The sequence below is a fragment of the Elephas maximus genome, chromosome 2 (assembly GCF_024166365.1).
Source record: "Elephas maximus indicus isolate mEleMax1 chromosome 2, mEleMax1 primary haplotype, whole genome shotgun sequence".
Classification (NCBI taxonomy): Eukaryota; Metazoa; Chordata; class Mammalia; order Proboscidea; family Elephantidae; genus Elephas; species Elephas maximus.
The window spans coordinates 41,262,576-41,275,140 of NC_064820.1; the positions used below are offsets into that span (position 1 = coordinate 41,262,576).

The window sequence follows — 12,565 nt, forward strand, 5'->3', positions numbered from 1 at the left end:
TTTATCACTCCACAAGCCAGGGATTTCTATCTGTTCTGCTCACTGATACCAGGTACCCAACAATACATAGCATGTATATGCTTAAATATGCTGAATGAATGAAAACAGGCATCACGTCACTCCTTCACTTAATTACAATGGATCTTTGTTGAAGAATTTATCTGAGGTATCTGTTTTGACCATTAAGTCTTCATACTCAAAACCAAACACGCAAAAGGGAATCAAGTGACTACAACCATTTGTTTGAATAATCAAGGCAAAGAGAAATTTTAGTACTGTGATAGTCTGGAATTTTTAGCAGGTTTCTACTAAATTTGATAACATTTGAAAAGAATATAGTAGTATAGTACAGTACAGTACAGTATAGTATAATATATATTTTAAAAAAGTATAATAACCGTACCCAGTGCCGTCGAGTCGATTCCGACTCATAGAGACCCTATAGGACGGAGTAGAACTGCCCCATAGAGTTTCCAAGAAGCACCTGGCGTATTCAAACTGCCAACCCTTTGGTTAGCAGCCGTAGCACTTAACCACTACACCACCAGGGTAAGAGAGGAAAAAAGATTATGACTAGTGGTTTTGTATATAAGCTGATAATTGAAAACGATCAAAGACGACGTCTTAGGGAAATACTTCAGTAGTATGTTAAGACTAAACACCCAAGCTTGTGATGTAAAACTATTCAAAATCCTATTTTAAGTATATTATACACCATATAAAATATGCTTTATGTAGCACATATATTTTTATAGGATATTTAAATTTTTTGTGAAGTAACAGTGAAAACTGATATAGGTTATGTCTTATATGACAAGTAAAGCAGCTATTATGGGGGGAAAGCTAATCAGATACATATTATTATCTGGCATAAATTAAAGTTAGTTACTTAATACAACTAGAATTTACATTGGTGAAATATATACTTTTTCATACCAACTGTTGGATTATAAAAATACTGGATAAATCTATTCTCTGGCTCTGGTGATTGAAAAGTGTGCACAAACTGACGAGTTGCACTGGCTTCATTTTTTGCCACATCTTCTAGATAAAACGCCTGTTCCAAAAGAATTTGCCATTGTACTTGAGTGCGACGGTGCCTCTGAACTGAATAAATCACCTAAAAAAGGGAATAGGGGTGTATCCATCAGTGTTTTGATCCAAGAGTGATTCAACTCCCTGCTAGGGAGCATGTTTTTTTTGTCACAACAAGGGGGAAGTGCTAGTGGCATTTATTGGGTGGAGCCAAGGATGTTAATATTCTATAATATATATAACAATTCTGTTCAGTGAGCAATTCTCCCTCCCCAAATGCCAATAGTGCTCCTGTCCAGAAACACAAAGTTAGACCAAAAACACTTCAAATAATGATAAAGGACAGAATCAAAGGACATTTTAGAAACACAGTCACTAAAAATCCCTTTTTGATAAGCAATAACTAAAAATCTAACTAAAATCATCAGTAAGTAAATAACTATACACAGTAGCCCTCCATATCTGTGGGTTCCACATCTGTAGATTCAACCAACCAACCATGGATTGAAAATATTTGGTGGGGAGGGGGGAAGAGTTTTCTTCTTGTCATTATTCCCTAAACAATACTATGCCATCTTATATAAGGGGCTTGAGCATCCTCGGATTTTGGTATATGCACGGTTCCTGAACCAATCCCACAGTGATACCGAGGGAAAATTGTAATTAATAAACAAAGTTACCTGTTTATGTAGTTTTACTAGGCTTTTTTCACTTGGGTAGGTATTATGCTTTTCATCAAAATCTTCATAATCATCCATGTTCCTACCCATTTTTTCCTGGTATTCTGTAGGGCACTGGAAAGGACAGGTAGATTTTTTTTTAAAAAACCTTATTTGCAAAAAGATAAAAATTTAATTTTTATTAAAAATCTTCTATTTATGGGCATTTCTAATTTTCTCAAAAACAAATCTTGGCATCTCTAAATAATTGAATTTACACACCAATGTTTTCTTGAAAATGTTTTAAAAGATGTATTGAGTTCTGAGCTATAAAAAACTTTTCTTCTCATCTCTCTTATTATTAATCTTTACACTCAGATACACTAGCTTGGAATGGGGGAGGGCAGGGAAGTTTATGTACACGAGGCAACTAGTACTTGAGGATTATTCTAGGCAGGCACCTGATGAAACTGTTGTTTTCATTGCTAAGTAATGAGGAAGATTCATGACAAATCCAAGATGCTGAATTTTTTAAAGAAATAGTACTGAGAGGCAAATATAAGATTTAGAGTCATCTTGCCTACTACTAGCCATTTATTATCTGTATAAACTCATGCAAGTTACTTAGCCTCCTTGAATAAGTCACAAAAGGTAGCAAACATGAAAGAAACGGTTAGAGAATTGATTCCCATGACAATCATCTTAGCCAAAAGAAACACTAGCTAATAATCAGTACAATGGATTTAAAATATAGGAAAAGAATTATTTCAGTGGTTCTGAGTATGCATTAAAGACTACTGGGGAACTCCTGGAGTAACCAGTTGTGGGAGCATATGTATGAATTCTCCTAATTCAACACCAATGAGTCAAAGTCTTAATTTTATAGCTTTTTGTTAAATATCTCGTGTCATTCATTTTTTGATATATTAAGTATATTATGACATGTAGGAAGATGATTTTTAAAGAGACTATTATTGAGGCCCCACTTTACTCTCTCCTAGGGAGAGATGCCTTTAGTGACCATGTACAATGACATTTTTATAGACTGTAAAGGTCCATCTCCATCACTGTGTCAAAGCAATCACTATACATTACCCAACATCACCTCTACCTCCAAATATCAACGGAAAATACTGTCAATAATTAATGTTAAACTTCTAATAACAAAAGAACATATTGTACATGCCAATAATCGCTGATTTATGGTTAAGATTTCCATGAAAATGGGAAGAGGTTGGGAAGACCTCAACTATAGACTGTTCTCATACTTTTCTGATGATTTTATTATACCCAACCCACTGCCATTGAGTCAATTCTGACTCATAGAGACCCTATTATAACACTATATAAACTTATATTTCAAAAGAATATAGATAATATGATTCATTACCTTTTTAAGTATTGTATCAACACATTTTCTCAATGGGTGGTTATACTTGATGCTTTCATTCACTTTACGAACCTCCTATAAAAACAGTGGGACAAATAATTTCTATGGAACAGACATCTCAAGTAAGAATACACTACGTATTATATATACTTTCACAAGTTCTATTTCAACCCAAATTACTTACCATATATATACAGTCCCTTTCACTGAATAAAAATCCCTAAGAACACAAGTAAAAATTCAGTCACACTTTTTGTTACTTTCTAAATTTACTCTCTTATCATTTGCCTACTTGGTACACAAAGATGAATAAGCATTATAAAAAAGTTCACGTAGGATCAGACAAGCTTTGTGATTTTCTATACATTATCTGAAAAAGAACCGAATTGTGTTCCTCTATGTTGCTTACCCAAAGATCTATTATCTCCTTATCTACTTCTTACTGAAGAAACCGAAGGGAGCAGAAAATGTAAAAATGTCACAAAGTGTCTGTTCCTTTCCAATAGGAAAGTATATTAAAGCAACACAATGAATTGTTCATCCAACACTTATTTATTAAGAATACACTATGGGCCAGGCACTGTAGGTATAAGGATACCATAATCCATATTGGAGAGTAGGGTCCAGAAGGCATGGAAGTCTTTGACTGAAATTAGTTTGGTGATAATTAAACAAACAATTTAATGAGTAGGAAAACCAGAAGGGAATTAAAGAGGGAAAACTTTAGAACCAGTAATCCCCAAAGGAATCACAATATTCTATAATATTCATTGGAACCACTGTTCTAGGCAGAGGAAAGTGCATGTTCAAAGGTTGGGAGGCAACAGAGAACACAGGAAGCCAAACACCAGTATTTTCAAAAGAACATCAGACTGTAAGATAGAGAATGGTTTTAAGGGATACAAAATTAGTCAGGGAAACCATGAGGAATATAGACAAAGTTATTAAAAAATTATAATTTATATGATAGAGTCACTATCCCTACTTAATATGTGAACAGCTCTCACAAATCAATACAAAAACGGGCAAGACACAAAAGAAACACAATTGGCCAATAAATGTCTGAAAAAATACGTAAGCTCACTAAAAATAATTACAAGTGAAAAAAATGAGAAAAGTTTTCAGGAAAAATTATAAAATACTGGTATCATTTAATTATGTAAAATTTTAGGGAAATAGGCCCTCCTGTACACGGTAAAAAGCAATATACCCTATTTCAAGGGTAATTTGGCAAAGTCTATTTAAATGCTTGTTCAGCAGAGAATATGCAAATTCTGTCATTGTTAAGTGCTGTCTAGTTGGATTCAACTCATAGGAACTCTACGTACAACAGAATGAAGCACTGCCCGGTCCTGCCATCCCCACAATCGTTGCTATGCTTGAGCCCACTGTTGCAGCCACCGTGTAAATTCATCTCATTGAGGGTCATCCTCTTCTTCTCTGACCCTCTACTCTACCAAGTATGATGTCCTTCTGTAGGGACGGATCTCTCCTGATAACATGTCCAAAGTATGTGAGGCGCAGTCTTGCCATTCTTGCTTCTAAGGAGCATTCTGGTTTTACTTCTTCCAAGATAGATTGTTCATTCTTTTGGCAGTCCATGGTATATTCAGTATTCTTCACCAACACCACAAAGTCTTCCTTATTCATTGTCCAGCTTTTGCATGCATATGAGGCAATTGAAAACACCATGGCTTGGGTCAGGCACACCTTAGACTTCGAGGTGACATCTTTGCTTTTCAATACTTTATAGAGGTCTTTTGCAGCAGATTTGCCCAATGCAATGCATCATTTCATTTCTTGACTGCTGCTTCCAGTGGTGTTGATTGTGGATGCAAGTAAAATGAAATCCTTGACAACTTCAATATTTTCTCCGTTTATTATGATATTGCTTATTGGTCCAGTTGTGAGGATTTTTGTTTTATGTTGAGGTGTAATCTACACTGAAGGCTGTGGTCTTTGATCTTCATTGGTAAGTGCTTCAAGTCCTCTTCATTTTCAGCAAGGTTGTATCATCTGCATAACATAGGTTGTTAACAAGTGTTCCTCCAATCCTGATGCCATGTTCTCCTTCATGTAGTCCAGCTTCTAGGATTATTTGCTCAGTATACAGACTGAATAAGTATGGTGAAAGGATACAACCCTGATGCACAACTTTCCTGACTTTAAACCATGCAGTATCCCCTTGTTCTGTCTGAACAATTGCCATTTGATCTAGGTACAGGTTCCTCATGAGCACAATTAAGTTTCTAGAATTCCTAATCTTCACGATGTTGCCCATAATTTGTTATGATCCACATAGTCGAATGCCTTTGCACAATCAATAATACACAGGTAAGCATCTTTCTGGTATTTTTTTCTTTCAGCCAGAATCCATCTGACATCAGCAATGATATCCCTGGTTCCACATCCTCTTCTGAATCTGGGTTGAATTTCTGGCAGTTCCCTGTCGATACACTGCTACAGCCGCTTTTGAATGATCTTCAGCAAAATCTTACTTGCATGTGTGATATTGTTCAATAATTTCTGCATTTGGTTGGATCACCTTTCTTGGGAATAGGGATAAACATGAATCTCTTCCAGTCAGTTGGACAGGTAGCTGTCCTCCAAATTACGCATACTCTAGACTCAGCAATCTCATCTATAAGAGTCTACCCTAAGGAAATAATAACTCAAGTTTGTTCAAAGATATTTATTGCAGCACTGTTTGTAAAAAAAAAAAAAAAAAGATATAACCTAAATACCAACAGGAAAATGGACAAATTATGAATCACTTGGGAAAAATAAGACTGCTCCTTTCAATGAACTTAATTTATGAGGAAAACAGACATCAGTCAAATAGAAATGTGGCAACAGCTGTAAAAGCAAACTATGGGATGCTCTGAGAGGATTTAATCTAGTGTGAGAGGCATTCTGATGAACTGATATTTAAACTGAAATAAAAAGATTGAGTAGGAATTAGCCAACCAAAAGAAGGTACAAGAGTATTCCAGACAGACGATCAGCACGTGCAAAGCTTCCTGACAGAAGTAAGCAAGGAGTTCAGTTCAGCATGACTATACAGGAAATGAAAAGTAAGTCCATGAGTAGCACTTGATCAGGCTGAAGAAATAAGGTCAAAATACTCTAGAAGACTTTACTAAGGGTTTATCTTGAGGCCAATGAACACGGCTAAGCAGAAAAGTGACAAGATCGAATTTCCTTAAAGTTTGTTGACTTGTTAGCACAAATTTATCCTACTTTGAATATTTACTATATAAAACCAAAAAAAAAAAAAAAAAAACCTGTTGCTGTTGAATGGATTCCAACTTGCAGCGACCCTATAGGAGAGAGTAGAACTGCCCCATTGAGTTTCCAAGGAGCGCCTGGTGGATTCGAACTGCCAACCTTTTGGTTAGCAATGGTAGCACTTAACCACTAAGCCACCAGGGTTTCCATTAACTCTATAGTCTGGTTATATATTATATATGAAATATCATATTTTTTCCTTTAAATTCTTCAGCAATATTAAACAAAAACAAGTACTAAGATAGTTAACTATTAAAATTTGCTATCTCTGTTACTAATTTGAGGATTCTTTCAAAGTTCCAATTTTTTATCAAGTATGGGAAAGTATTTGAAATATTGGCCTGTTTCTTTTATACAAAATAACTTTTAACTTTGTCATTACTATGCCTAGTCAATTATTTACTAAGCAGGTCAGACAACTTCCATGAGGGAGACCAACAGGCAATTTTCAGCAGAAATTAAGTAGCTGGTTCTCCTTCCCCAAAATTCACCAATCTAGAAAATGATAAAAGGTAGAGGTGACCTCTCAGGCCATCTAGCAAATACCTTTTGAATGATTTGACATGGCTCGTAAGTTTCATTAATATTTTAAAGAAAAATAATAGACACACAGATATACATTCATTTCAGAGAGACATGAAAACACCATACTGGTTTTTATAAACTGCCATTGGGGGATTATATGGTTAACTGAAAAAATAGGTTTTTAAATTAACAAACAAACAAAAAGGTAATTGAACTTCCTGATCTGTTAAAAGATGTAATCAAAACTGGCATATTTTAAAAGTTTTCTGTCAAACTATTTATATTCTTTTTCCACGTTCTCCCTCCTAAAGTACAATCTGCATACCGCTATCACACTGATCATCTTTAACCACATACAGGATCATATCACTTTCCTGCTTGCATAATTTCAATGATTCCTCACTGTCTTCACAATATAGTATGGCATTCAAGGCCCTGTTATCTGTCTACAACCTATCTTTCAAATCATATAACCTATATTTCTCCAGCATAAACCTTTAGTTTTGTTTGAATATCTTCTGATATCTCACCAGAGCAGGCCCAGGTATTATTACATCTCTCCCATAATAACTTCTTTAGGTCACTATTCAGAAGGAAAACTCTGTACTACAGCATTTCCTTTGTATCATTCACATCACATTTACCATGTACTGTAAGGGACTATTTGTATAATTTTTCACTCCAGACAGACAGTATCCTAATGGCCAGTTTTGCATAGCAATTAACACAGCAAGAAGACAATAAATATTTGTTAGATGTTGAGTAAATTGTCTCCTTAATCCTAAAACACTACACGAAACTAACACAGAAGGTACCAATGGTACTCCTTAATTTTCCACATCTCATTCCTAAGCACAGGGCTCTTAATAACAACATAGTAACAATCCCCTCTATCTTTATTCAAACATTAAAACAGTTCCTCTTAGCAAAATCCAGGTCAAAAATAATAAACGAATTATATTTGTTGAAGGAATACTAACTATACTTTGTTGGGAATACAGAATGAACTGATGAAATCCATATTCCTCCAATCTAAAACAACTGAATTTAATAACAACTTTTGAGGGGAACACAATCAATTTAATGTGAACATAAATTATTTCTTTTGAAAAAATAAAAACATACATTACTGGCCTAAGGAAATACAATAGAACATCATAAGAGAGATTTGCTCCTACATTTTCAACCAATGTTTTCAGCTGCAGTTCTTACATTTTGCAGGGAGTAAATGCTGAAAAGCCAACATAAAATTTTCTAATCACAGCATATTCATTTATTGGTTTATGTATTCATTTGTATAACAAGTGGTTGGTGGGTGCTTAAGTGTTCAGAAGATCAGGGAAGGCTTCACTGGAGAATTTTCATTTATGCTGAGACTTGAAAATTAGGAATTAGTTGAAGAGAACGGAGAAAAGAGGATTCTAAGAGTTTTGAAATAGCATGCTCAAAACCAGAAGAGACAGGAAATGACTGTAATGGTTGTTGTTGTTCAGTGTGGTTGGATTGACTCTAACTCATAGCACCCATATGTACAACCGAATGAAACACTGCCCAGTCCTTTGCCATCCTCACAATCATTGATATGTTTGAGCCCATTATTACAGCTACTGTGTCAATGCATTTCATTGAGGGTCTTCTGCTTTTTCACTGACTCTCTACGTTATCAAGCATGATGTCCTTCTCCAGGCACTGTTCCTTCCCAAAACCATGTCCTAAGTATGTGAGACAAAGTCTCTCCATCCTCGCTTTTAAGGAGCACTCTGGCTATATTTCTTCCAAGACAGACTTGTTCATTCTGGCAGTCCACGATATATTCAATATTCTCCCGTAACACCATAATTCAAAGGCATCAATTCTTCTTTGTTCTTCCTTATTCGTTCTCCAGCATTCACAAGCATATAAGCCGACTGAAATTACTGTGGCTTGGGTCAGGCCCACCTTAGTCCTTAAAGTGACATCTTTGTTTTTTTAACACCTTGAAGACTTTTTTTTTTTTTTTTTGGCAGCAGATTTGCCAAAGCAATACTTCTTTTGATTGCTGGACTGCTGCTTCCATGGGTATTGACTGTGGATTCAAGTAAAATGAAATCCTTGACAACTTCAATCTTTTCTCCATTTATTGTGATGTTGCTTATTGCTCCAGTTGTGAGGATTTTTGCTTTATGCTGAAATGTAATCTGTACTGAAGGCTGTAGTCTTTGATCTTTATCAGTAAGTGCTTCAAGTTCACTTTCAGCAAGCAAGGTTGTATCATCTGCATAACGTAAGTTGTTAATGAGTCTTCCACCAATCCTGACGCCATGTTCTTCTTCATATAGTCCATCTTCTCAAATTATCTGCTCAGCCTATAGACTGAATTGAGTATGGTGAAAGGATGTAACCCTGATACACACCCTTCCTGATTTTAAACCATGCAGTATCCCTTTGTTCTGTTCTAATGATTGCCTCTTGGTCTATGTACAGGCTCCTCATGAGCACAATTAAGTATTCTGGAATTTCTGTTCTTCGTAATGCTATCCAAAATTTTTTATGATCCACACAGTCGAATGCCTTTGCATAGTCAATAAAATACAGGAAAACATTTTCTGGTATTCTCTGCTTTCAGCCAAGATCCATCTAACATCAGCAGTGATATCCCTTCTTCCACGTCCTCTTCTGAACCCAGCTTGAGTTTTCTGGCAGTTCCCTGTTGATGTACTGCTGCAACTGCTTTTGAATGATCTTCAGCAAAATTTTACTTGTGTGTAACATTAACGATACTGGTTGATAATTTTCGCATTCTGTGGATCACCTTTCTTTGAATGCGCACAAATGAGGGTCTCTTCCAGGTGGTTGGGTGGGTAGGTAGGTGCCTTCTAAATTTCTTGGCATAGATAGGTGAGCACCTCCAGAGCTGCATCTGTTCGTTGAAACATCTCAATTGATATTCCATCAATTCCTGGAGACTTGTTTTTCATCAATGCCTTCAGTGCAGCTTGGACTTCTTCCTTCAATATCATCAATTCTTGATCATATGCTACCTCCTGAAATGATTTCATGTCGACCAATTCTTTTTGGTACATTGACTCTGTGTATTCCTTCCATCTTCTTTTGATGTTTCCTGCACATTCAATATTTTGCCCATAGAATCCTTCAAAATTTGCAACCTGAGGCTTGAAATTTTTTCTTCAGTTCTTTCAGCTTGAGAAATCCCAGCCGTGTTCTTCCCTTTTGGTTTTCTTAACTCCAGGTCTTTGCATGGAAACCCTGGTGGCGTAGTGCTTAAATGCTATGGCTGCTAACCGAAAGGTCGGCAGTTTGAATCCACCAGGTGCCTTGGAAACTCTATGGGGCAGTTCTACTCTGTCCTACAGGCTCGCTATGAGTCGGAATCGACTTGATGGCAGTGGGTTTGGTTTTGGTTTTTTGGTCTCTGCACATTTCATTATAATACTTTACTTTGTCTTCTCGAGCCGCCCTTTAAAATCTTCTGTTCAAGTCTTTTCATCATGTTGTCCATTTGCTTTAGCTACTCTATGTTCAAAAGCAACTTTCAGAGTCTCTTCTAACATTCATTTAGGTCTTTTCTATCTTTCCTACCTCTTTAATAACCTTTTGCTTTTTTTATGTATGATGTCCTTAATGTCATCTCACAACTTGTCTGGTCTTTGGTCATTAGCATTCCATGTGTCAAATCTATTCTTGAGATGATCTCTAAATTTGGGTGGGATATACTCAAGGTCATACTTGGAGTCTCGTGGACTTGTTTTAATTTTTTTCAGCTTGAACTTGAACTTGCATATGAGCAATTGATGGTCTGTTCCGTAGTTCGTGCCTGGCCTTGTTCTGACTGATGATACCAACCTTTTCCATAGTCTCTTTCCACAGATTTGATTCCTGTGTATTCCACCCAGTGAGATCCATGTACAGTCACTGTTTATTTTGTTGAAAAAATGTATTTGCAATGAATAAGTCATTGGTCTTGCAAAATTCTATCATGTGATCTCCGGCATCGTTTCTATTACCAAAGCCATATTTTCCAACTACTGATCCTTTGTTTCCAACTTTCATATTCCAATCACCTATAATTATCAATGCATCTTGATTGCATGTTTGGTCAATTTTAGACTGCAGAAGTTGGTAAAAATCTTTAATTTCTTCATCTCTGGTATTAGTGCTTGGCGCAAAATTTTGAATATTAGTCATATTAACGGGTCTTCCTTATAGGTATATGGATATCATCCTATCACTGACAGCACTGTACTTCAGGATAGTTCCTAAAATGTTCTCTTTGATGATGAATACAATACCATTCCTCTTCAATTTGTCGTTCCCAGCACAGTAGACCATATGCTTGTCTGATTCAGAATGGCCATTATCAGTACATTTCAGCTCACTAATGCCCAGGACATCAGTCTTTACGGGTTCCATTTCATTTTTGATGACTTCCAATTTTCCTAGATGCATACTTCATATGTTACACGTTCCAATTATTAATGGATGTTTGCAGCTATTTCTACTCATTTTGAGTTGTCAGCAAATGAAGGTCCCAAAAGCTTTACTCACATCATTAAAGTCAACTCTACTTTGAGGAGGCATCTCTTCCCCAGTCATATTTTGAGTGCCTTACAATCTGAGGGGCTCATTTTCCTGATTTGGTTATTACCACATGCCTGATTCTCAACTCAGTGTACTGAAACATTTGAATCATTAACTACCTGTTTGGATAGCCTCCCTATCTCATTTATTTATTTATTTATAGTGTTAATAAATACACGACTTCAGAAATATAGTAGAAGCAAAGGTTTCTAATAGTCACATGTATTTCTGCTCCAACCAATATCTGAATCACAAGCACAAGATAATACCCTAAAATAGGGCATAATTATCTGAAGTTCTGATTCTTTCCCTTTCCCTAAAACAGCCTCCTGTACTTCTCTGTGCACTAGAAGTTCCCCAAGTGACACGTCCTTTGTCTTTGGGGGACTGGCCCAGTTACATCACTGATCATCAGGTGCTGGCTACAGACACCCAGGCCACTCCCTGGCTGCAGAAACCGCCTCCTGATTAGACAACTCTCACTCCTTCCAGCAAGGTCTGTTTTGCTTTCTCTGAGTGAGTAGGTAAGAAAGGGGATCAGCAGGAAAGTAATGAATTCCTTAAATGGATGTCAAGCTTCTGGTTGGACAGCTTGAGTTTCTCCCTTTCTTTACCAAGTGGTACCCATCTTAGTCCTGGGCAGGTAAATGTACAGTATCATTTGCCATTGTCAAGGTGAAGCCAATTTCATATGGTCAGGGTTTAGGGAGCTTAATAAAATACAATCCCCCTGGTTTCTGAATTTCAGAATCAACAGAGAGAGTCAAAGGAGTTAGACAGATGGGGATCAAAATGCCACCTATTCAAGCTGGCGGAAGAACTTATCTTTAGGTAAGCAGCAAATATTAAAAGTCCAGGCAAGGAGGAATAGAGACTAGGGAGAAGGCCCTTTATGACCTCCAGGTACTGTACTGCCTAATCATTTCTTCTGGTGGTTCCCTAAACTCAGGTAATTTCTCACATGTATCCAGTGAACTGTTTCCAGCTGAAGACGCTCACTTCAGAGCTTTCTGTTTATGCAGTTCTGTGTTCTCTGGTATTCTGCTTTGTGAATTCTGCTTTGGCTTCCCTGAAATTGATCATGGTCTCT

The 12,565-nt window shown here is 36.5% G+C and overlaps 1 protein-coding gene across 3 annotated transcripts in view; it reads right to left on the minus strand.

Moving 5' to 3' along the window:
• LMBRD2 (LMBR1 domain containing 2) overlaps positions 1-12,565 on the minus strand; it is a 77,402-nt gene that overhangs the window by 27,038 nt on the left and 37,799 nt on the right. For all 3 annotated transcript variants that reach the window (XM_049862376.1, XM_049862385.1, XM_049862366.1), the window contains exons 7-9: positions 3,085-3,159; positions 1,716-1,829; positions 937-1,120 (exon numbers count right to left, since the gene is read on the minus strand). In XM_049862376.1, the coding sequence (XP_049718333.1) occupies positions 937-1,120; positions 1,716-1,829; positions 3,085-3,159 (373 nt within the window). The remainder of the gene's footprint in view (positions 1-936; positions 1,121-1,715; positions 1,830-3,084; positions 3,160-12,565) is intronic.